The following is a 26,298-nucleotide window of genomic DNA, read 5'->3' as shown; positions in this document are numbered from 1 at the left end:
TTCTTGTCAGAGGTTCCACAAATCTCTAGAGAATCCATTCTGAAAAGCCCAGACTCCAATATTTTTCTTTTAAACAACAGAGGCTCACCTTCTCTTATTATAGCCTCTCCAGTCCCTTGAAAACTTATTTGCTTTTGTTTGCTACGAGGATCTGTTCTTTGTAGATTCATGATCAAGGAATCATCATGATCCATGTAGTTTAAAGGAACCAGATTAGACATACAGCAAGAATTATTCAGTTAGTTAGAAAAAAGGTTTCTTCTGTCACCTAAACAGAGAGATTCACTTAATTAACCATACAGTAGACCAGTTGCAAAATAGGCCCAAGGAGAGCATGTGCTTTTATTTATCTTCTTCCATTTGCCCTAACGATCAAAACTAATGCATAGCCAACAGTCTTGACACAGTCTTCAACAGCAGTTGCAAACATCCCTATAGGATATAGAAGCTTTGCCCCCATAGGGAGAGTAGCAATCAGCTCAAAATGACTCCATCACTCTGAGATGAGTTTTTCTTATCTTCCACCTTTCAAATGTGCTGGGCTCATGGTCAATGGCTGCAAAGGCTGGTATTGTGAAAGGTGTAAGCAACCCACTAGGCTGGGGGTGGTCTGCAACAGAAGGCCTTGCTACCTACAATGCCTCTTTGCTCTTGTCTCAGCTCCTTCTAGGAAAAGACCTGATAGGCTCCCACATTTCTGCTTTCTGCTTGGGTGGCCAATATTGCTCTGGCCTGGGTTTTCTGTTGCTGCTGTTATTGTTGTTTTAAATATCTGTTGCCAGAAAGGGCATGGTTTAAAAGGAACATTTATGTCATGTTTTGTTTAAAAGCAAAATAGATTCGCTAAGTCCATTGGAGATTTAATAGGCATTTTAACACAGAAATCAGCTGAAATTATATTACTGAATTTGTGGTGGAATTCTGAGTGGGATTCAGACTGGCTTGTAGCTGGGGCATTAAGGGCTGATCTGCAAAACTGACGTATTCCAAAATGATGATGGACTACCAATCACTTTTTGAGGTTATGAGCACACAAGATCATCCTGTCCCTTTTCTTTTTGCTTGTTTAGTTATTCAACCCATCTGCTATGCTTCCTTTCTTTGTGGGCAAATCCCTTCCTTCCAGGTGATCACTGTGCATGGTCCTCCATGGCTATTTTACCAATAGAAGAAGCCGAACTTCCTTTTTCCTGTTAAGATAGAAGAATAGAACAATGGAATATGGACCTTCCCCCCTCTCCCCAAAGAAATTACTGAGAGTTGTGCTGCTCTTCCCTTTGGGTCCAGCTGACATTTTAAAAAATAGTTTAGGGCCGTGGTGGCGAGCCTATGGCACAGATGGCATGCAGAGCTCTCTCTGTGGGCACGCACGCTGTCGCTCCAGTCCTAGGCCTTCATCTGGGTTTTATAAAACCTTTTCACTTTAGGCCTCCGTCGCCGTATGCAAAAAAAAAGGTTCAATCAATCAATTTCAACTTCTCATGGGGAAAAAAAAGATCTCTCAAAGTTGGAATTGATTGATTGAACTTTTTAGTCCCACCCAGTCTGCTGTTACCATCGCAGCCACACCCACCCAATGGGCCACGCCCACCCGACACCCGATGATACATAAGTGGGTTTTGGCTTGCAGTTTGGGCACTCAGTCTCTAAAAGGTTCGCCATTACTGGTTTAGGGTTAAGGTGTCTAAAATCTATGGTGTTTTCTTTTTCCTTTTTACCCTCCTGGAGGGCTAAAGAAGCAGAGAAATACACTAATTAGAGGCGATGTTAAATTCATTTAGGACAGAACATTATACTGTGCAATTCTGTTCTCTTTTGTATTTGTTCTGTTCCATTTGCCTTTCCATTTTCCAATTTCAAAGTTGCTTCCAAAGTTAGATTAGGGCAAGCTTTTTGTAGAGGCGGGAAATAATATTGCAGGCAGAGTTTTCCAGCAATTGCAGATGTAGGATGAGCTAAGATCATGAACTTTGATATGATTAAAAATATTAACCAATGCACAATTAATCAATGCACAAATGACTTAACTGTCATGGGTGAAACTTTGGCAGCTATAAATCAGCCTTACAGTATATCTTTGGGTAGGATGTGTCTTTTTCACTCGAAGAAAAATGTCTCATGTGGCTGTAACATACCACATAGCAGCAACATTTAAGAATGGGATGAGAGGCCAGATTGCACTCTCTATAATTAGAGTATTGGCATAACTGGAATATCCATATCTTAAACTTCTTCTATAATTCCATCTCATTGACCAATTGATAGCTTTCCACTGCATGTGGAAATAATCTCTTAATAAACACATTCTTAATCTTAAACAGAACAGAGTAAATGCAACGATTTTCTCTGATAGTTTATATTGCCCTATTGGTTTGTACCAGATCATAAAATCAAGAGAAGCAAAAGACAGGCTTAAGGTTAACGTGTGAGAATGAAACAGCTTACCAGATGGTTATACTGATGCCATAGTAATGGACTACATCCCAAATGGTGATCTCTATATATTTTAGAACACTTTTTTCAATTTAATGTGCTGGATTATAATTTTTAGCACTTCTGCATAACACAGACAGAGTAGAAGTTGAGAAAGCATATAGTCAACAATTTACTAAATTGCCAATTACTTCAGTACACTACTTGTTAAATCTGTCATTTTTACCATCTTGGTTTTGATAAGAAGTTTATTACATATCTTCCATGAATGAAAAAAACTGGGAACTGAGGGGATAATATAATTTCTTTCTAGGACATTACAGCCACCCAGGCCTTATATCAGGCTGACATAATTAATGGAAGGAATAGAGCCAATTGTTTCGTGCTGTTGATATATGCAAGAAGGTGTGGATGAAGTTGATGCAATTACATCACTGGAAGGTCTGAAAGACCAGATTAGGGACAGATTGTCATGGGGAAAACCTATCTATGTTGTCACTAAGAGTCAGCAACAACTTGATGGCACATAATCAATATGCATATATCAAGTACAATAGGCTAGATCCAGACTAAAAACAATACACTTGATTACAAGTATAGCCCTGCTGAAATCAACACAGCTTAACTGAAATTAATATTAATTTAATGACTCTAAGGATATTTCCACATTATTATTCTTCCACTCCCTGATTTTGCAAAAAATCCAGGTTTCCTCTAGAAACCTGCCAACTTCAAAATGCCAAAAACAAGGAGCAAAGATCACTAACAAAAATCCCCTCACCCCCATCCCACCCCAAGCAGAAATAAATTGCCTCAAACACACCTATATTCTTGTTATCTGTTCTTGTCTGATGGTGTGTAAAATAAAAACCAGATGAAACCCAAACTCTGGGCAGGGTGAGGCAGGAGTTCTGATGAAGGGGAAATAATCACCCCCAGGCTCAAATGAGCCAAGGTGTTATCAAAGAAAAAAAGTATTTTCAGATGCCCTCAGCTGGGCCAGAAACAAATTAATTCAGCTTCTAAACTGGGCAATATAATGAGCTCAGAGGTCTAGAGCTATTCTTAAATTAATGCAGAGCTCTCACTTAGAAATAGCATCCATGCCAGGAATACAGTACTGTTGCAGGAAGCTAAGGAGCAGCTATTATTTATTCTTAAATGCCTTTGAGATCAGGCAATTTTAACAGGATATTTGACTTCCAACCTTTTGTTTTTTCAATTTTGAGGAAAGAATATAGGCATTATCATGGAGGCAACATTGAGCCTTTTCCCACCACACATTTAAAATACTACCCACCCATCCAGGAACCAGAAGAAAATGTACTGCCGTCAGCACTTTGAGGTAAATAGACAGGAAACCCGTAGAGTTTTCAGGGACGCTTTTTATTGTTCTAGGATATAATAGCAATATCTTCAAACTAAGCCGGTCAGAATTTTTGTCTACTATATCTTATACCAAACAAAATCAAGGCAGGATTATTCTTTCTAAACTTTCTCCTCCCAATGGTTCATCTACCCTTTCCTCATTCTCCTCATCAGCAGCATGTGCCGGTAAAGGGTTTTGAAAAAAGCATCAAATTTGCAACTAAAGCCACCCTTAAAAATAATAAAAACCTCCCCAAGTTCAGCAGGATACTTTTTCATAAGTGTGGCATCTTGAACCTGCCCAGGAGGTGATCTGCAATTTCTGCCAGGCGGTAGGAAAGCCTGATTTGGAAAAGGTAGATTCGCTGTCTCCTTGAAAGACAATGATCCTGGAGGGTGATGCCCAGGAACCAGAAGGGAAGGTTGTCCCTACACCAGCCTGAAATGGCCAATAGGTGCCAGGACGATTCATCCCCTTTGGCTAACTGACTGAATCACTGATAGCAAAACACATTATATTTTGCACACTTTTATCTAGCATCTGTGGCAAGATGCCTACTGTTACAAATTTATCATGGATATCTCCTTTAATGCTGACTACCCTTCCCAACTGGTTTTGAAGAATAATAAAATGGAAATTTACTAGACCTCAAAGCAAAGTCCCACTCTTTAGCACTATTTTTCCTTCTTAATAATAACTCTAAGCCTTCATAACCTCCACTAGCAATCCTAGAAAAATGTTAATTAGTTGCAGCCCATGCTTAATTTGGAAGTGTGCTTGACTGCTCAGAGTAAGGAAAAGCTGATCTGAGAGCATCTTAAGGTCTAAAGAGGTCAGCAGGCATATTCTCACTAGTCAGCATAAGTTTCTATCATGTGCTATAAAATTCTCAGTGTGCCCAAAAAGTTGAATTCTTGGATTAAGTGAGTAGGATGAATCTTAGGAACAATGACATCTTTGGCATTAATTATCAATGGATGTCTTCTGTTTCTTCAATCTGCTACAACTCCCTGTGCTGCAGATACAAGTTCTGCTTGAGGTTTTACATCTCTCCCCCTTCTGAAGAAGGCATACTGTCTGCCTTGCCTTTCCTCACACTGTGTTGATATGTACTCACGGTAATTCTTTGTTAACAGGGTATAAAGAAATGGGTTGATGCAACTGTTGCTATAAGTCAAGCAGGTAACACCAAAGTTGAGGTAAGCCTGAGCAGTAGAACCAATCTCCAAGTCCACTGACCAGTACAATTTGGCTAACTGCCAGGCCCAGAATGGTACAAAGCAAGCCCAATAGGCCACAATGATGCTGAAAATCCTGGAGAACAGCTTCTGTTTCAACATTCGACCCGTCACCTGAGTCTGCATAGTTTTTGTAGAAATCCAATAGCTCCAGGCAAGACGTGAGTACAGTATGGCTAGGATAAGGCCAGGTGTTAGGATGCTAGTGCCAAAGAGAATTGTGAGGTAAACTCGGAAGGCATCAGGTGTCCACGTGGGAAAGCAAATATGTTTATGGCTTCCACCTTCCTGCTGCTGGATCATGACCATCATTGGTATTGTAAGCAACAATGACAGAAGCCACACAGCAATGCTTGCAACCTTATGATAACTGTTCCCAGCAATCCTAGCCTTTAGTGGTCTGGTCACTGCCCAATAACGTTCCAAGCTCATGGCCGTCAGCAGAAAGATGCTAGCGTGCATTGTGAGCAAGTCCAAGCTAAGTAAAAATCTGCATCCTGCATCTCCAAAGAACCAGTCCTGGGCAAAATATGTACAAACCACGAAGGGGATGGTGGAAAGGTAGAGTAAATCTGCCAATGCCAAGTTAATAACATACACACACAAACAGCTTGCTGAACGAATTGCCATGCTGCCAAACGCCACCACCAGTGTATAGATATTCCCTGTCATCCCAACGAGGCACATCAGAAGGAGGATTGCTCCCAAAACTCCTGTGAGAGAACTCTGCTCCTTAAAGTCAATTTCTTCATCTGAGAAATTGCCCCAGAATGATTCTTCAATGAGTTCTGCCATCACTGAGTAGCCAAAAGGCACTCCAATGCTACAGAAAACTACCATAGACACATTTTGTGCCTCACGTATGTGGCAATTAAGATCAGTAATGAGGGATGGGAATGCCGATGGGGAAAAAATCCAAAATAGGTTGGCTATGAGAAAAAGAACCTATTTTTCATAAGGAATTATGGCAATGTCTTCTTTGCATGTCATGCTCAGCAATGCTTCTTACCATTCCTTAGAGAAAGACCGTGACTGTAAGAAGTACATCCATTGCATTTTATGAATTAAACAGCACGATTTCTGCTTCTTTTGGTTTTCAGCCTTCAAAGTTTGTGTCCTCTGTGCATCTGTGGGTCTCAACTTCTCTCTCTATTCCAGTATTAATCTGCTAGCCCATTAGCGCAAATCAATCTTCTTGAAGCAATCCAACTGATTCCTTCCTCACTTCTTCTGCTGCCCAACTGTGCCCTCCTCAAAAATAGCATTCCCCTTTAGGGTGGATGAATGCGTCTGACTCACCACTTCACACTCAGATGCTAACATTCTCAGCAATAACTACTGGACTGTTAGCGGATGAAGAATGGGACTGTGTATTTAAACCACCGTGTCTTCCCAACCATCTAACCCTCATTTTCTTCCTTCAGCTTTCTGTCAATTTCTGTCAGTTTCTTCAACCCCAGCTTCTCCCTTTTTGTGCATTGTTGTAACAGAGAAGGAAGGTCCTTAATCGTCTTAGAATAAAAATAGAAAGTGTTAGGATAGAAAAGGACTAGGATGGAATAAGGCGAACTAGTTAGTGGCATTTTTTGAGATGTAGATTTAAGAAAATAATGTTCCTATTAACTTTCCCATTCTTAACTGTCTCTTTGAAATACGTTCTTTAAGTTATTCCCTTAAGAAAAAAACAACAATGTTGTTTCTAAAGTACCAGTAGCTTCTTGCTGCATGTTCAAGCGCTGGTCTGCAGCCTTTAATGAAACCAGCTTTTTCTGGTCCTGTTTGTTCATTTGATAAAATTAATTGCCCAACCAATACAAGAATAACCAGATTGATTAGCAAAAAATATCATGTGGCAGTTGTGAATCTAAGGAAGCCTACATAAGCTTGAAAAAGTCTCCTTCAAGCTAATGTCAGTTCCTGGTGATTCCAAAAGTACACCCATGAAGCTTTCTTTTCAGCATACCATTGGACTTTTTGTTTTAATTTCCTAGTCCCTGATATTTCTTTGTAACCTCCCATCCCACTAATAGGTCTGATTCTTGTCAGCTTAGCTTCTGAAGGAAGATGCTGTCATCTAATAAGAAAAATAGGCATGACAGGTTAGAGATATTTAAAATATACTGGGAAAAGATACCATTGATCCTCCATTCAGTTGTTTTAATTATAAAAAACAATTTAATTAAGGATTGTTGCTTTTGGTTTCTCTGATTCACTTTCATTTCTGTTGGATTGAAAAATAATAGAAAAACATTTCAAAGATTGAACACATGGGTGAAAATGTACAAGAGAAAGAGTAATAGAGGATGGAATAAACAAATGGATCCATCAATATTTCATATTAACAGAAACAGCAGCACATGTGATTTTTTTAAAAAATAATTGGGAACTCAGCAGGAGATGCATCTTTTATGGCCCATCAAAACTGTGTGTTTGTTCACTTTGCTTGAATGTGGATAGAATTGATGCAATGAGGTGAATAACCTTTTCAGGGGTATCCGCAAGCTATGATCGAAAAAAATCAAGATGTAATCAAGGTTCCATCTACTTTATGCATGTACAGCACATAAAAAACAGGCAAAATTTTGATTACACCACCACAGCTGCTATACTATACTTTTTTTAACCATGTCTTGTGGACGCTTCTCACTATTTACAATCATTTCCATTTGGGAGTTAGTTTTATTCAAAGGATGAAATAGACTTGCTCCAATGATACAATGATATATAGCAAGGGAAGGTTGAGGCCTGTTTAAAGATAAAAATGGATGCATTGACCCATTCATTTTAAATTTCAGGTTTTTGAAAAAAAAATATTAAAAAGTATACTGCCAAAATCAGCCATTTTGTCATCAAACTTTAATGAAACAATTCTGAGGTTCTTTAACAAACCATAGTGAGGAACAAGGGATGGTATGATTAGAGGATTGTAGAAAACCTAGAATTTTCATATCATTTGGACAGAAAACCAATAAAGTTATAGGCAACAGAAAATTGGCCGGCTCTCACATTGATATTGCTGGGGAAAGTGAAACGAATGCAATTGAATGAACAAGACAATATAAAGTAGCATTTTGTACACCTCAGCCTTTAAAAGGAGCTTGCAAATCATATACAGGCAGCTTTAAGAGACAGGTCTATAGCTCTTTCCTCCACACTTTCCTTTGAAGAAAATTTCAGAGCACAAGCACACCAAAGATGGCAACCGATCATATAGACTTGAGTAAGTAGAAAAATGGGAAAGAATGGTAGGCCTGGAATCAGAATAATCACAGAATGACAGGCAAGTGGCTGTGTCAGAAAGGACACCCTATATAGGTCACATATCAATTGGATACTGACACAACCATCATCCTGGTGGCCCTTCACATTCCTGCCAACGCCTGCAAAGCCCACCAGCCAATCAGCAGCAAACAGTAGTAATACAAAAGTGGGAATGTGCATATTTTGATCAATGGAAATAAACTGTTCAGTTTATTGAAGGGCATTGCAGTAGCATCCATCAGCTGCTTTAGATCAGTCTCTGGGCTGGTTATTTCTATACCAAGTGTAGTTCAGGGTCAAAATGACAAAGGACTTTGAGGGACAGATGTCCAGCAGTATTTTGGCAGAGGGAGGTCTAAATGGACTCTATTTCTTTCAACACTTCTTCCTGTTCTGAGAGAATGCATAGGCTGCTTTGACTCCAGGAAGTCTTTTCTTCTGTGTTATGCAAAAACTGTAGACCAAGAAAACAGCAGCAACTCACTCTTCCCCGGAGATGTTAATGTTTGATCCTAAAATTAGCTTCAACTGTAAAAAAAAAGGTGAAAATCTATTATATTATAAATCTACTATGGCAAAAATGAATAGCCATAGGCAAAGGGGGGGGGAATAATTCTGCAACGCTATATTTTATTGCTGACCATATGACATAATTTATTTTAAAATTACATTTCTAGTCCTGTTGGTTGAGAAGCTAGAAGCCTAGTGGCAGCAAGAGATAACAGCTGCATTTTACTACCCAACAGCGTATAATCATGCTGGCCACATGACCAGTGAAGCATCTTTAGACAATGCTAGCCCCCTTGGTTAAGAAATGAAGATGAGCACCACCACGTAGAGTTGGACACGACTGGACAGGGAAAAGCTTTACCTTTACCTTAAAGATCCTCTTGCCTTGTGACTAGTGAAAACATAATAATTTAAGCAGTGTAAGTAATGTGACATGCTTGTGTTATGTTGACAAAAATAAGGGATATAGAACAGGACATCTCTTGTTGAACTCTCATACCTGCCCAATCTACCTAGATGACTTTCCTGTTCTTATGGGTCAGTGCAGAATTTCTCCTCGGCAACTTTAAGATGCATGAACTTCAACTCACAAAATTCTGCGGACAGCATGCTGGCTAGGAAATTCTGGGAACTGAAGTCCATACATCTTAAAGTTGCTGAGGCTGAGAAATGCTGGGAGTTCCAGAACACATCTGGAGTGTTCAGAACATGCAGTGGGCAATCTTGCAATAATCATGAAATAGCTTCCATAGGGGACAGAACCAGTTACAAAACATTAGTTTAACAATTAGTTTTACCTACCATTTTCTGCCTACTCCAATTGCTTGCCTTGTTCTGGGTACATTGGCATACTCACAAACAAGCCACTGAACTGTAGTCTCCATTAAGCTTACAAGGTCCATTTTATCCCTAAAGTATTTTTTGAGGTTGCCACTTTACCATAGAGCCAGATTGGTGTAGTAGTTAAGGTATCAGGCTGGAAACTGAGAGATTGTGAGTTCTAGTTCTGCCTTAAGCAAAATGCTATCTGGGTGACCTTGGGCCAGTCTCTCTTAGTCCCTGGAAGAAGGCAATAGAAAACCACTTCCAAAATCTTGCCAAGAAAACTGCACGTTGTCAAGGCAGTCAGCAGAAGTCAACATTAACTCAAGGCAAGTGGAGACACACAGGCCCAAAGATACAGAGAGTTTTCAATGTAGCTTGCCACTCCTTACTTCTTAATTCATTTATTTTAATTTATCAAGTCAGGAGGGGAGGAATGCCAAGAGAAGAATCAGCAACCACTTTAGGGTGACCCCCTGTCTTCAATCTCTCGTGGTTGAATAGAATGAAAATATCCTCCTGGAACTTACTTGCATACTCCTGGGGTGTCATGGGCTGCTTTATCACATGACTGAAGATAGATTTCCATTCCTCCTGATCTTTCTCTGTCTCACAGGTGAAGATGTAGTTGCGGTCAGGAGTTACAATAATGATGCCATGTGTCCAGGTGAACCTACCCTGCATGTCGTGTGGCAATCCTTTTATGACATTATATCCTTGTTCCTCATTGCCCAGGAAAACTTCACCTTTAGCAAAAGCATCCTGCATGGGGTAAGAAAAAAAAATACATCTGTCTTAAAACCATTTTGGGATTCTAGACTATAGTTATAATTTATAACAGAATGCTGTCAAGATGGTCTGGTTGTTTCCCCTGAGAAGGAAGAAATTTGTTAATACTTTAGCTACAATACCCTAACCTTAGAAAGAGGAACAACAGCTGGTAGAACTGAAACAGTAGCAGAACATTTCTTCATTCATTCTTAATCTGGACAATAACCAACGTTCTCTCAGCAGAAACATTTAAGTCTGCGGTTATCAGTACAATGGGGAGATCAGTATAGTCAAGATATATTCTGCTGCGAGTAAAGTTCTGATGTTTCCCTCTTATCCATCTTGTCAGCTTCCCGGTTCCTTTCTTTCCTCCAGATATTTTCTTCCAAGCAGCTAGTTTTTATCCAAAATCTGCTTGGCTGATAAATGCAACAGATAGTTGCCATCTATAATGATTTCTGATGAATTTCTGAATGCAATATATGGACCCTCCACCTCATGTATGGCAAACTTTAACCTTAATCATTGTACTGTATATTTCTCAGATAGGCTATAGCAGCGAGGTCCAAACTCGCAACGTCACATGACGTGTCGTGACGTATCGTGACTTTTTTCCCATTGCCAGCAGTGGGGTGGGCGTGGTTTCGCTATGATGCATCCGGCCCGCGGGCCAGCAGTTTGACACCCCTGGACTATAGTGTTTGGCCTTTGGTGTAACCACTTCAGACCAGATGCAACTCACAGTCCAACCTGGGTGATACAACAACCTGTTACTGCCTCTAAAAGGCATGGCTACCCGAAATGGCTTTGCAAATGTACTTTTTCCTGGTTTTTTTAATGAGGCTTATACAACTTGTAAAAAGGCAAAGAATTGTTGTTCTACTTTCTTCATAGATCAGCCAAGGGAGGCTGTCTGTCTGATTTATGAATGAAGAACTCTAGCCCATTAAACATTTCTGGTCAAGTTCTGCTATTAATTAGCCTTACTGCAGGAGAAACTGTTTTTACTAATCAACCCCCTTCAAGATTCTCCCTCTTTTATCATTGGGGAGGAATTTGCCAAGCACTATTCAGAATCTTCAGTTAAAAATATGTTACACATGCAGCTTCTTAGGAAGTCGGCAAATTAAATATGTCAGTTAAACAAGAAACTTTAGATATTCTCTACAAAAAATTAAATCTTTCTATCTGAGTTGCTTTCTTCCTCTCCCCATTGACATTTCTGATTGATGATTACAAAACTGAACTTACAAGGATCTGACTGCATTTCTATGCAAACTTTGACCCTGAAGCTTAAAACTAACATAAAAAGCCACCTTCAATACTGTTCCTCTTTGTGTTGAAAATGTCTGCACTTACAAGGTGGTCCAGCTCCTTTTGGCAGTAAAGGAGGGAAGGTTTTTTCCCCACAGAAAGTTTTAAAGAGTATGAAACATGGTTCTTATGACCTTAACATGAAAATAATTCGTCAAAAGTTTCTTATTTATGTTTAATTGGCCTCTCCAGGAATGTTTAAGAAGAGCTGTGAATCAATCCTTTTTAATTACAAAAATGTACGGTAATATTGCAGGATCCAATCTGGGTCTGTTGCCAGGACCAGAGGTTTGGTCACTGGGACCAACCCAGATTGGATCCTGTAACATTACCCTGGGACATGTATATTCGTCTTCATTTGTGAAAATGTAATATGTCTGAGGAACACATATGTTTTAGACTTTAGTTATTATTCGTCACATTTGTAGGCCATCCTTTCAGAATGTTTCTGGGTTAATACACAAATAAAAGTACTAAGAAATCAGAAAACAATCCAAACCATATAAAAGAAAAGTGGCCAAACAGGAGATCATATATGCAGTAAAAATAAAACAGTGAGCCCACACCATACTTGAGCTCAATGCCTGGAGAAAGAGCCAGGTCTAAGGAACATTTGAATAGCAATAGCATTCATAGTGCTTTACAGCCCTCTCTAAGTATTTTACATATACATGTATATTGTATGTATTTTTCTTTTCTTTATCTTTTGTATTACTGATTTGCTTTGGGGATTTCATGTTACACTGAAGGATTAAGGATGGTATCTGCTTAGCCTTAGGTGGGAAAAACATTTCACTCCCCTGGGTATTATTGAACCCTCAGAATCCCAACAACATCTCAATCACAATCTTCCCCGATTGTACAAGGCATAGGAATGGGCAATGTCAAAGTTAGGTTCTTGACAAGGTTGCTTCAATCTTTGGGACTAATTATGGAACATATACAGTACATATGGAAATCAAAGATGAATGACCTTCAATGTCCTGGTAAGAAATGCAGAGAAATGCAATTCAAGCATATCTTGAATTGGGCACTGAATGGGGAAAGGCTGCTCCAACTTTACAATTGAGGAGATAATTCTTTCTAATTTAGAATACACAATCAATAAAAGGAAACAGTCTGGTCTGTTGATGTACTTTTAATAGAGGTTTGATATGGAAAAAAATCAAGTTGAAAAATATGGAATTTAACATAAGTGTTTTTTTTGGGGGGGGCTATAGGACTGAGTTCAAAAACCAATAACCCTATTTTTATTTCAAGCAACAAAATGACCATGTTTCTGTTGGACTCATATTTATTTAAATACCTGAGTAAATGAGGAAGATGAGAGAAAAGGCAAAGTCAATTACTGGCTTACCAAAGGATCTTTGAAGTACATCAGCCTTCGGTGATCCAGACTGAACCAGCGCTTCTTGAAACACTCCTTTTGCTGTGAAAACCAACCACAGACATTTATAAGAGGAGAGAGCCCTCGCCTGGTCATTCTTTGGAAGCAGCATTAAAAAAACAACTTCAATTCCTAACCAGTGCTAGAGTCAACTACTAGAGTGGACATTTGGGGTTTATCTGTTTCCTTTGTTGCTGTTTTTACATTTACCAGTCAATCTTTCCAAGGACGATACAATAAAAATTTCACATATAATACTAAGCCAGACGAGACTTTGTGACTTAAAATAACCACAGTGTACTGTTTAGTGTGTTTTATGTCAACACAGGGAGATGCAACTTAATCAATAAATCAAATTCATTTTTAATTCTGGACCAGCCATTTTGGGAGTTTATAATGCTCTTGAACTTGGATGTTAGAGAAGACTCCAGAGAATACCTTCAATACTTCTTGGCTGGCCAGTAAACAAACCAATGTTTAATGAACAAATCAACTCAAAGTTCTCACTCATGGCAGAAATGATGAGGCTCAAATTATCCTGCTTTGGACACAAAGAACTAGTTCTCTGTGGGAGGCTCGGATGCTGGGTAAAGTGGAATGAAAAAGAAGAGGATGACCTGCAGCAAGGTGAATATAGACCCGGTTGCAGTAGCAATAAGTGCACCACTGGAAGACCTGAAGGTTCAGTTTAGAGAAAAATCATGATGGAGAAAAGAGTCAACAACAACTTGATGGCATGTCATCATCATCATTATGATGGTGGAGCAGTGGGAGCCTTGGTGGAGCAGTGGGCTAATGCCTCCTTAAGTAACACCAGCTGCCTGCAGTTAGTGCAGGTTCGCATCCCACCAGGCTCAAGGTTGACTCAGCCTTCCATCCTTCCGAGGTAGGTAAAATGAGGACCCAGATTGTTGGGGGCAATTAAGCTGACTTTGTAATAATGCCGCTTGGGGGGGTGTATGAAAGCCCTAATAAGCAGGCATATACATAGAATGAAGGCTACTGCTAAGCTTGTAAGCCGCCCTGAGTCTTCGGAGAAGGGCGGGATATAAATGGAATTAAAATAAAATAAATAAATAAATAAAACATCATCATCATCCCACTCAAAGCTAATGTGAGGCTTTTCACACACTGCACTTTCTTGAGTGAAAGAATAGTTAATTTTATTAAAATCTGTCCGGAATTGAGCACTGCTGAACACTCTTGTCTTCCATGCTCCCTTTCTTTTTATATATAAACAGACTTTCAGCCATCAATAGATACATAAGAATAAACCACACTTACACAGCATTTAAAAGAAGCAATAAAAAGCAAAGAAGGAAACAAAAAGACCAGAACACGTCCTTTCCAGCAACCAACATTCAGATAAGTAAGGATTAACACCCAACAAAAAATCAAGCAGAAAACAATATCCTAATCAAGGAACTACCAAGGGGAAAACCATATCCCTAACAACATTGGTAGGGCAAGCTACTATATATACCCGTAAGCAGGGAGCAACTCCCATACTCACTAGCACTGATGATGTTATCCAGTTGCGTAATGAAATGTCTGCAAGCAAATAACCAAGATCAGACACATCAAAGACTCCACACTTCAATCCTGAGCTACAGATATTATGTTCTATTGGAACTTCTTTTTTGGTGAATGGTAACAAAGTACAATAATAAATAATAATAAAGTAATAAGTAGCAATAAGTAATAAGTAATTATACCTTAGGTCCAGTTTTTTCCATATAACCTTCTCTTAAGAAATTCCTTGTCAGCCGGATTTTCAGCTGCAGCAAAAAAATGTATGAGGATGATCTGTAAAAATGCCTTAGTTACTTTGAACAATTAAAAATTTGAATGAACTGCTATTTTATCCAGCTATTCATGCTGGACAGAGAAGAAAACCTGCATGAGTCCAGAGACATATAATTATCCCATTGCACGGAGATAGCCAAAAATCTGAAAACAATTAGATTGATTATGTCACAAGGAAATCAGGTCAGCTGTAATATAGTTTAGCTAATAGGCTATCCAGTTTTGCAAGATTCTTACCTCCTCATCACTAGCGCCAGGAAAGGCAACTTTAAGGTGGTTGAATTTTATAGCACGGATTGTATTGAACCAGTCCACAATTTCCTAGGAAGAGAAAAAGTACAATAATTATTAAAATATGATTGGTAACTTGAGCTTAAGGTGATCTACTCAGAAACAATTCTCAGTTTACTTCTTCTATGGAATTTATTTGATTGGTAAAAAGAACTTCCAGAGGGAATTCCTGGACCAAAGTATGCACTAGAATAGAGTTTTGTTGTAATACACATGCACCAAACTATACTTCCTGTTTTTTAAATTAATTATTGGCACAAAGAAAAGGCTTTCAAAGAAGAATTAAAAGAGAAAAAGGAAAAAATACTCTTTAGATACGTTAGGTATAGAACTCTGTAAAATTTTAACCATGCTCTGGAGAAGCTTGCAGAAGGTTCATTTAAAGAGAATTTCCTTATTAGGTTTTCAAACACAGATATATTTACTGGCAATAAAAAAGGTCATGATGAACGGAGAGTTCTTGCTTTGCAAGTAGGTCTTATCTAGGGAAGAGTTAAAGACAGGGGGGGAAACAAGAAGTAGAAATGATCTGGCCCAGCTCTAGTGAGGGTCTTAAATGTACCATTTAAAGATTGCAGCAATATTCCAGACTTTTCCCATAATTTCCTATAGATGTACAATAAACATATACACCAGATCCTCATACCTTCCCATCCTCGTGATAAACAAAGATGTTGCGAGTCTTGTTATGTTTAAGATAAGTGATCTGCAAGCCATTGGGATGCCTCATCTTTTCTGGCTGGAACATGGCATTGACAGTGTCAATTTTAACTTCTATTTTGGGTTCTCTTGCCTGAGAAGAAAATGGTTTTGCTATTATTTGTACACTATTAATGGGTAGACATAGGGCTACAAAGTTCCACTTCTATCCTCATCCATTTGAAAAAAGGAAAGATCCTTCCATTCCCAATGAACTTAAAAAATTTAGTTCTTGTAGAAAGCTGAGTTGATAGTGAGAAAGAAAAAGAACTGTAGAGACATCCAGACAATCAAATGATTCTCTGACCCTAAATAAGGCTGTACTCTGTGTACAAGAGTCACCTAAAAGCTAATTGTTACACACATCCTGTTTGATGAAATACTTCAGACATCTCTCTTTCTCAGACAGAAGAAATCTGCGTGGCTGATATAGCTGATTATCTCGGCCTCGTTTCCACAGGATCCCTTCCTTCAGTCCTAGGAGAAGAAATACAAGCTGCAGAGTATAGCTGTGTTAAATCTTTTTAATTATGATACACTAGGTCACAACGGCTGGGTCAAACAGGTAGTCCTCAACTTATGGCTATAATTGAGCTCAGAATTACGATCCTAAGTTCTCCCCAACAGTAAGTGGGTCTTCACATGACCAACCCAATTTTACTACTGTTTTTGGAGACTTGTTAAGCAAAACAGCAGTTGTAAAGTAAGCCCATTGTACCCATTGGATGCTTTTTGCCAGCAACCAGAATTAAAAACCGGTTTCCAGCAAAAAAAATAGTTGTATATTGCAGTCATGTGATCATGGGATCCTGCAAACAGCCATAAATGCAGGCTGGTTGTCAAGTGCCCAAAATGTGATCACATGACCAAGGAGCAGACATTGGAATCCATTCAAATCCAGGTCATAAATAACTTTTCTGGGGTCCAACAGAATGTCAAACAGCTGCTAAGTAATTGGTCATTAAGTGAGGACTACCTGTGTATCAAATTATCAATATCAAATTAAATCCTAAACCCTAGGTTACAAACTACAACAACTGGCTTCTGGCAACATGCTTAACCACATTCCAAAAACCACATTAAGGGTAAATTCGTTACTGCAAATGTATACCCAGCCTGTATACACATTGGCCAGAGGGGTGATATCAAGTCAGAATCACGCAATTAGCCTAAACTTTCCTTTGCTTGGTACTTCCAGACATTTTGAGTTATAATCCTATAACTTCTAATTCCAGGCCATATTGTCCAGGCTCATACAAGCTATAACTAGGCCTACCATATTTCAGCTACAAAAATTCAAATGACCATTATCTCATTTTGGCCATTTTATTTTTGGTAGTCCAGTTACGGTAATTCTAAATTGTTGTGTACCTACAATTCCTCGTCATGTTACTTCATCTTTTGAATCAAGAGTGAAACTGATTCAACTTCAACAAGGCCAAATCCCCTCACTCAAAGATGTCCTTTTTCCTTCCTATTCCTTAGTTGTAGTTATTTAAGAGCTTGTACAAGTGGTAATACCTGAGATGGAGCATCCTTTTGTTCAATAGGAGATATATCTTTTTTCACTTCTTTGAAGTCAGAAAAGAAACCCAAGATGTGGAGCTGCATTGCAGTCTGCAAGCTAAAGGATTGGCCGCAGATCCCTAGCTTCTGATGAAAGGTTTTTCCACCCCATTTTGTTAAAGCACCAAGTTCCTGCTGCAGAGATCTCTCCAGAGCTCCTGTCTTCCCCCCCCCACCTTTTTGTTGGATGGCTGCCCCTTGACCTTCCCTTGGAAAGGGAGAATGGAGATGAAGAGGGACCTACAGGCCACTTTTCTTAACTCTGGCAGTGCCACTAGCTTATATTTTTCATAGGGCTGGGCTTTTATTATCTTCTTCAGAGCCTTGGTGGAGCAGTGGGCTAACGCCTCCTTAAGTAACACCAGCTGCCTGCAATTAGTGCAGGTTCGAGTCCCACCAGGCTCAAGGTTGACTCAGCCTTCCATCCTTCCGAGGTAGGTAAAATGAGGACCCAGATTGTTGGGGGCAATTAAGCTGACTTTGTAATAATGCCGCTTGGGGGTGTGTGTGTGAAAGCCCTAATAAGCAGGCATATACATAGAATGAAGGCTACTGCTAAGCTTGTAAGCCGCCCTGAGTCTTCGGAGAAGGGCGGGATATAAATGGAATTAAAATAAATAAAAATAAATAAATAACAGTTTATCTGGGGACACTTTACAATAAAGAATGTGGAGAAGATGTTTAATTTTTCATTTCTAAATTTGCTCTGCCTGTCTCCCCATGAGAAAGTCTTCAAACACTTGATGTATAATTTCACATCTTCTAACACGCAAAGACCACAAATACTGAGCCAGAATTCTTCCTGTTGCATTTTTGCTGGTTGTCACACTGTGACACTTCCTATGTTGGACAACAGCGAGGTGTTATTACCTAGAGCACTGGCAATACCATTTTTATGAACAATGTGGTCCTGTTAGAAGGAAGAGGTTTCTGAAAAGTGAACTGTATGCCTGATAGTAGTTGTTTGGTTAAGCATCGGGAACATAAGCAGCTGCCTTCTCCCATGGAAGGTACCTTGGGCTTCTGTGTCATTTTGGGTAAATGAGAAATTAAATGACATTCTGCAGTTGTGATGTTTGTTGTGGATATGGTTTAATATGTAAGATCTAGTATTTTAGACATAGATGGATGGAACTAATGTTAGGAGAGAAAATGGCACTTCCATCAAATAGTGACTTTGCTTTTCCTAAAGCAAGTTGTTTCTGTATAATCATTTTTATCTGTGTTTCACTATCACATTGTAGGCTATTTATTGCTGCCAAGTCTCAAAATAAGGAGAGGGGAGAGCAGACCATCCAAGTATAATAACAAGGAACAAATGCAAACTATACTATGCAGGAATAACTCAAAATTGAACTGCCCTATTACTAGCAATTTGTATTCCCTGAAATACATGGCTACTACCTCAATGTAACTTATTGTAAAGGAATATATCAGGGATGTCCAACCCTTAAGTGTTTAAGGAGTTGTGTTACATATGTGACCCTGGGTACTCCTGCAGGGAATTCCTTCCCTTTAACAAAGCAAATGAATGGCTTGTCCACAACCTGATAGCGTAACAAGAACTACTGTACTGTAGTTCTAGTCATATTGGAGGGGAGAAATTCCACCAATTCCATCTTGTCCTTTTAGTGGTATACTTGGAGGAAATTGCATTGGATGGAATTTCCCCTTTTAAATCTGGAGCCGGAGTTTTATACTAAGCTCCCTGAAAATTATAGAAAGATTGATACAACATAAGCAGCTCCCACTGGGCTTTGCCTCAGGGCTTCCAACATGCTGTTTGGAAAGGCTATTTCCCATGTTTTAATACGGTTCAGATGAAAGGCATATACATTTGCATAATATATAAATAAAGGGAGAAAATCCATCATAGAATGGTTACCATTGGAATAAAGAACTTCTTTCTTTGGCTCCAGGAATTCCTTCCGTTCATACTTGGCTCGTATCCACTGCTCTCTCAGGACTCTGCGAGATGTCACCGCAAGTGATAAAGCAGGTAAGAGAAGTCCAAGAATGCCTACCACCCAATCTCCTATACTTTCTCTAGTCAAGAGTTATAGCACTTACTGACAGTCGCTGTAAAATGGGTGGTAATAGTAAACAGGTATATGAGCCTCGTACGTTGCTTTGGCCAGTGCATTCCCGTGCTGGGCCAGAAACTGTAAAGCAAGAAGAGGCAAATGCCCTCAGACATCCCCCCTGCACAGAAATGATCTCCATCAGTAGTATTTCTACCTCTCAGTTATCAAACTCCAACCGTCCTCAATCCTCATATTCTGTAGAAAACTTTCTCTCTGCCAATTAGCGCTGGTAAAAGAATGCAGACCTGACCTTTCGGAAGAAAGAAGCAAACCATTAAAGAACAGGTTTGCAGAAATGGTTACACAGTCTTGAAAAAGAACACAGTTTAGCCTAGTGGGTAAAGCATCAGGCTAGAGACCATGATACTGCAAATTCTTATCCTGCCTTGGTGATCTTGGGACAGCCACTCTGTCTCAGCTATATGAAGGGGACAATTACAAAATACTTCAAAAAAAACCTTGCAAAGAAAACTGCAGGGACAAATCCAGACAGTTGCCAGGAATCAAGAAGGCACAAAAAAGGGAAGGGGAGGGAAAAAAACTCAAATTTTGTTTAGGAAAAGGTGGGACAGAGAGAAACCTGGACAGGCTTTCAAGATAGTGTTATTCTACCTTATTACAATAAAATAGACTCCTAAAATCTTTGCTGCACCTTATTCTTGACCTGTCCTACATCAAAGGACTAACAGCACCAATTCATCAATTATGAGAGAGGGGCTTTGGTTGGACACTTTTCTGAATTCTTACACCACTGCACCCTTTTGCTTAGTAAGCTGCTCAAAGACATGAGTGTCTGCAGGAGCAGAATTTCATGTGGCCCTCAGCAGTCTTTCAAGTTAGTCAATTTTCTGAAAATGGCCCTGACCTGTCAGTCTGTCCAGATTATTGACTCTTTCCCTTAACTACAGGAAACCAAAATCTGAAGCAGGCACCTTGGAAAGCCAGCAAAACAATATCCCCGATCTTGTAGGAATAGTATTCTCCTAGCAAACACTTATATCCGAGAAGTATCTTAGTTGTGGATAAATAGAATTCATCTGCTGCAATTAAAACTGAATTGGGATTTTATACCGTTTGTTCTTTGTCCAAAATTGGGCATATAATTCCTTCCCTGCTACTGCAATTTAAGAAAAAAATAATAATTTCCCCTCTCTTGATATCTGCCTCCTTGAATGCTTTTCAGAGAAAAGACAGTTTACATGACTAAAACAGATAACAGGGAAAGAAACTTCTCAGGATAGTACTCACCTGTATCTGGCTTTCCTTCCAGAAATTCTTTATTGACTTAACTTCACTTATATTAGAGATCTTGTGGTGTATTTCTGAGCACTCATAGCAGATGAAAATACCCAAAGCACAGGAGACCCAGCAAGGATCTGAACAGAATCAAAGAACATCAATGGCTATGGACTGACTATTATGAGGTTGAGTACAACAAATTGGAGGGAGCCTAAGTTCCTTAAGGTCCAAATAGCCATCAGTTAATTATCACTGCTGCTAGTTGTTCATATGTCATTGTTACTTGCAACACCTTTCTTCAACCTAATATCTCAAAGTTATTTATCAGTCAAGAACTGATAACAGACCCTCTTTGGGGCCTTTCTCAGAGTCCTGCTTGGATGTGTATAGGCCACACAATACTGTGATGTTATAGAATAAGCAGGGCAGAATTTTTTTAACCTCCTTTTTTGTTCTGTTTAAGGGTAGTTTTAAGGGCGAGATTGGTGCCATCCAAAATAAAAATATAAATCCCCTAAACCATTTTTTTCTTAGGAGGCCAGTCTCTGCAAATACTTTTAAAATGAATCAAAATCCCAGATCAGCCTCCTACACTTTGGGTGAACTCCAGTAAGGGCCTGGCAAAAATATGGTGCTATCAGAGTATTGGGAAAGGCTTTAACTCCATGTCCTATCAAAGGCATGATCAGTTAAATTTCTGTTCTTTCTGATACAGATTACCCAGGCTGTAAACAATGGAGACAGGATTAAACAGTTATGCTCTGCTGTTTCAGTTTATAATATCAAAGGTCAAAGAATACCTTATGAAGATGATTTATTAAATAATATCCTATTGTTTTATTATGTGTGCCTCTCAGTGGCCTGCATTAGTTCCATGTCAAAGGCCCACCATATCTCTTAGAGCCCTGCAGCCCAAGTGGTTTGTTAAACCTCAGATGTTCATGCCACCTTCAGGATACAGCCCCCTCATCAATGCTTAAGTTTTTTTTATTACATCCATTTCCTCTATCTGAAAAAAAAATCTGTAGTAAACCAATCTTTTTCTCCAATACCCCAAAAGACTGGATACCTTCAAATATTTGCCTCTGTCTGGATGGTAGTCCTTCTCTTAAATAAAGTCCAGTGAGTTCATGCTTTCTTGGTCCTTCAACAATCTCTGTATAAGTAGTATTACAATTCTTCATTTCTATCTTCCAAGGAATTCACTCTTATTCTTTGGCAGTGGAAGCAATCTCCCTTCCTAACTACTGCTAGATGCTGAACTTCGAATCCCACCACCCATAGGAAGCATGGCCAATCATGTAGTTCGGCAACATCTGGACTGCTAGAGATTCTTATCACTGAATGGAAAGTCAGAGAGACAACAGCAAGCACATTCCTGTGTTAGATGGCTACTGTCTGCAGAGAGTTACAGAACTCTTAATCCTTAGCAGAACAAAATATTTAATGTACAACATACAGCATACACAGCACTCCATATTTAAGAAATCACATGATAATATTAACAATCTCTTCCTTGTCCTAAGTGCCAGGCATAATTCCTCCATCTGAATTTCTTTTAAATTACTGCAATTGTTTTTTTTTTCAGGAGCTATCTTTGCTAGTTATTACTTCCTGTTACCACCACCACATTTCCCTTTATTTACCAGGCTGCCCGCAGTCTGCACATATGGCATTTTCTTTTCTCTTCCAAACTTCCTGAAGGAGGTCTGTATTTCTCTCATCTTCTGCAGCCATTTTGCTCAGTTGTTTTTTAACCCTCCAGGAAGAGCAGGGCCTTTTTTATTCTCCTCCACGTGCATAGGAGACTGATGTAGAAAGGTAGGTTTCTCTCCCTTTTCTTTTTTTTTTCCAAGGGGAGAGAAAGAACAACAACAGGAAAACAACGGTCAGTGCCCCTGCAAGGCAACTTGAATGATAGACTGCTTTTGTAATCCAAAGCCGAAGGGTGTTAGGTAGATTCAAGTGACAGGAGAGTGCCCTAGTGCAGGAGACCAAAGCCGTGGGTGTAGACTTAAAGGGAAGTACAGCTATTAACCACAGAACCGGATTTTCCATCTCAGAAAGGGCTAAAGGACAAGCTCATACGTTTAAGCACTGCTCTGTGATCAACAATACTGTATGGCTTCCCCACCCCTTTGGTAAGTTCAGAGTACTTGTAATCAGTCACCTATTAGCATGAATCATATTTGGAGATTTAAAAAGTGGGGGGAGTGAACTTGGTGAGGAATCAAACATGTTCAAGTTGACTTGAATTTTTAAACGTATGACAAATAGGTCTCCTAAAAGAGCCTCCAATTCCACTTTGCCTTCTGCTTTCATGAAATAAAGTCTCCATAAAACTGCTCAACCTGGGCTACAAAAATCCAGATGAGCACTAAAAGTGGTAGCAATCACACACAAAATTCTAATAATGCTGTTATTTAGAGACAGTCTGGATTTTTGCAGTGCCGAACTGGTAGCCTTTACTGAAGACTTGAAAGAAAAGGCAAAATGACCAATTCAACAACTTGAGTCCATCCAATGGAGGCTATCAGGACTAGGCTGTAGCTCCAGGGTATTCAGCATGAGGATAAGTTGACATTTTCAAGCAATGTCCATCTATTTGTGACCATCGAAGTAAGAGACTGAGGCACTGAATCTGTAATTTTCCACCACAGTTGGGCAAGCATCAAGGATTTAGGGTTTTACTTTTTTTTATCGAAAGCCAAACAACCATAACTAATTTGCTTCATATGCAAATCAAAGGTTGGATCTAGCTGGGAACAAATTGTGGTTCAGAAGGAGCCACATGCCGCGGTGATTCCCCTCCCCACAGCCACTGTGGGGATTCCCAGTTGCCACGCCACAGCCCGTGCTGAGCCCCCACCTGGAGCTGCTCCGAACCCCGACCCAGAGCTGTGTTCCTCGTGGCAGTGGTCTCCGGCGCCAAACAGCCTCTTTCCAACCACATCCAGAAAAATTTGTAACAAACATTGAAATTCTCAAGGCCATGTTTGGTATTTCCCAGCAATCTGTTACTGGAAGGAAAAAGCAATCCCTGCTGCGTTACTGATCCCAGAGAAGCATTTGCATGTATGCAGGTATCCTTAGGGTGCCATAGTTATGGATGAGAAATATTGGTTGCAAAGTTGGCATTTCTGGATGTAATACAGGTATTTTGGACTTATTTTTGTTTCTTTGCATGTTTGATATTTTTAAAAAGGCATATGCTACTGACTACACTTATGCACATATGTAACATCTTTTGCTAGGATACATGAAAATGTGAAAAGTGAAAGACTGTGACTAAACAAAATTTTAATGTACAGATAATACCACCAGAAATTATTTTAGCCTTTTTAATAAATGTTATTGATGTTAAGCTCACCATGGAAAACATCATATATTGTTATGTATATACTAGGTTAATTATTTAAAGACTGAAGTGCAACATAACTAGTTTCTAAATAATCTATTTTTCAAAACACACAACAGTCCAAACAATAAAAGTAAAGTCCAAATTAAGAATATTTCATTCTTAAGAATTGTTTAATTTAAACTGGTTTAGTTGTAATAGATGGTTATAGATTCAAAATAGTTTTCAAGAGTGTACAAAAGATACTATTTTTTTTCTAGCATCAGCTAAATTAGACACATTACATTGAGAAAAATGTTTCTCATTTCTTTCCTGTTACCTTTATTGATTTCATTGCAGAGATGTTAACATAGGAAATAGATTATTTTGTTATCTAATTTTACCTTCCAAAAGACAGAAGCAGATGAAAAATGTGAGGTTCTTTTCTGTTGGCTTTTTTGAATTAGCTGTTTTATTTTTATTTATTTTTTCGACTTATATACCGCCCTATTCCCGTAGGACTCAGGGCGGTTTACAGGGCAATTAAAATCATACCATACAAAAGTTAAAAAAAATTAAAACAATTAATTAAATTTAAAGCCCAAAGCTTAAAAATTAAAACATTTAAAACCCAATTAAAACCCCTCAGTCTAGGCCCGACAGCTCAAAGAGCCAAGTTTTCAGGTCCCAGCGGAATGAGCAGAGGTCGGAGGCAGTCCTAAGTTCCATCGGAAGTTGGTTCCAAAGGGCAGGCGCACCCACAGAGAAGGCCCTCTCTCTGGGAGTCACCCGCCGGCAATCCTTCACCGGCGGTACCCTAAGAAGGCCCTCCCTGTGGGAGCACACAGGACGATGGGAAGTGGATGCCGGCAGCAGATGCTCCCTCAGATAATCCGGACCCAAGCCATTTAGGGCTTTATAGGTCATCACCAGCACCTTGAATCTAAAATTTAGATTCTAAAAGTTTAGTTCCTAAAGAAGTAACCTTGTAAATAATTTTAATGTCCTCCTCTAGTGCAGGGTAGGCAACCTTGGCTCTTTTATGACTCAAGGACTTCAACTCCCAGAATTCCTGAGCCAGCATGGCTCAGCTTGGAAACCTCTCTTTCCCCTCAGTGTAGCTGGCTCAGGATTTCTGGGAGCTGTAGTCCACGAGTCATAAAAAAAAGCCAAGATTGCCTACTCCTAAAGCCAATAGAGGGAGCTTTTTTTTTTGCAAAAAAAGGTGACAGAACGCCGTTCTGAGCGTTCTATGAGAAAAAAAGCCCTTTCTAATAAGACTCCAGGAAGCGTACAAACCAAGACAAAGTCTATGAAAACAGATACATAAAACAATAGTTTGGACTAAAATGATTTAAACATGACACAAATAAAAAACAACAACCTCCTCCCCTAAACAATACTACATTAAGCTCAGGCCTGTGATCAAAACCAGGTTTTCAAGGCTTTCTTGAATTCTAGAGAGGGTGCCATCTTAACTTTTGCAGGAAAGCTGTACCAGTGTGTATGGGTTGTGACAGGGGAGGCATGCTTTCTCAGTCCCACAGGATGACATTTAATAAAGGAGAATTGGAGCACACCCAAACTGCTTAGAGAGTGCTGTAAAGTCTAAATGCTATTGCTAGATCCCAATCTACCTGCTGCCTTCCCCCTGGGAGCTTGTTTACTGCTTATTTATGTAGTCACTCTTATTCTTTTCTGTAACAAAAGTACAAGACCAGTATTGTGGCTTGAATGGTGAGTGAACTTTTAGAGAGCAAATTTTTCACATGCAAATACTGCAGAAGGTACTATAAGTGAAAGATCCAGGAAACCATTTAAAAATGCAAGCTAGCCATATGTTCCACGGAAACTGAAACTTACTTCAGATGATAAGAGACTGAGATATTGATGCTTTTTTTAAACACATCCTAACCCAATTTGCTTCATCACGGTTGACTAAAAAAATGGAAGCACACGTTTAAATCACAGGTTGCAAACCACACTAGCTGGGCTCATACAAAACTAAACCATAATCATGGCATGATTTAGCGTATAATTGACACAGTCTTTCCTATCCACATGACCAGATTGCTCATTTTTGGCTAAACAGAAGCGTGCTGAAGCCTTGGGAAAACAGATTGTCTCCGGGAGGAAGCCGCATTTAGGTTCTTGGCCCCAAAATATTTCGA

At 39.3% G+C, this 26,298-nt stretch overlaps 2 protein-coding genes across 2 annotated transcripts; both read right to left on the bottom strand.

The window, feature by feature from the left end:
* Positions 1-4,794: 4,794 nt before the first annotated feature.
* LOC310642759 (urotensin-2 receptor-like) lies at positions 4,795-5,880 on the bottom strand (the record flags this gene model as incomplete). The annotated part of the gene is made up of 1 exon (XM_083366654.1): positions 4,795-5,880. The coding sequence occupies one exon, from the start codon at positions 5,878-5,880 to the stop codon at positions 4,795-4,797; it is 1,086 nt and encodes a 361-aa protein (XP_083222780.1).
* A 1,689-nt stretch (positions 5,881-7,569) lies between these two features.
* On the bottom strand, positions 7,570-22,787 carry LOC310642070 (arf-GAP with dual PH domain-containing protein 1-like). Its single transcript, XM_083365464.1, has 11 exons — positions 22,437-22,787; positions 20,800-20,927; positions 19,538-19,629; positions 19,353-19,435; positions 16,266-16,378; positions 15,849-15,995; positions 15,149-15,232; positions 14,821-14,883; positions 13,076-13,147; positions 10,164-10,395; positions 7,570-8,829 (listed from the first exon to the last, which is right to left on the bottom strand). The coding sequence occupies exons 1-11, from the start codon at positions 22,525-22,527 to the stop codon at positions 8,801-8,803; spliced, it is 1,134 nt and encodes a 377-aa protein (XP_083221590.1). The 5' UTR covers positions 22,528-22,787; the 3' UTR covers positions 7,570-8,800.
* Between the last annotated feature and the right edge of the window lie 3,511 nt (positions 22,788-26,298).

This window comes from Vipera ursinii (genome assembly GCF_947247035.1).
Source record: "Vipera ursinii genome assembly, chromosome: 6".
In the NCBI taxonomy this organism is placed as follows: Eukaryota; Metazoa; Chordata; class Lepidosauria; order Squamata; family Viperidae; genus Vipera; species Vipera ursinii.
This window is presented reverse-complemented; position numbering and strand designations above follow the sequence as displayed.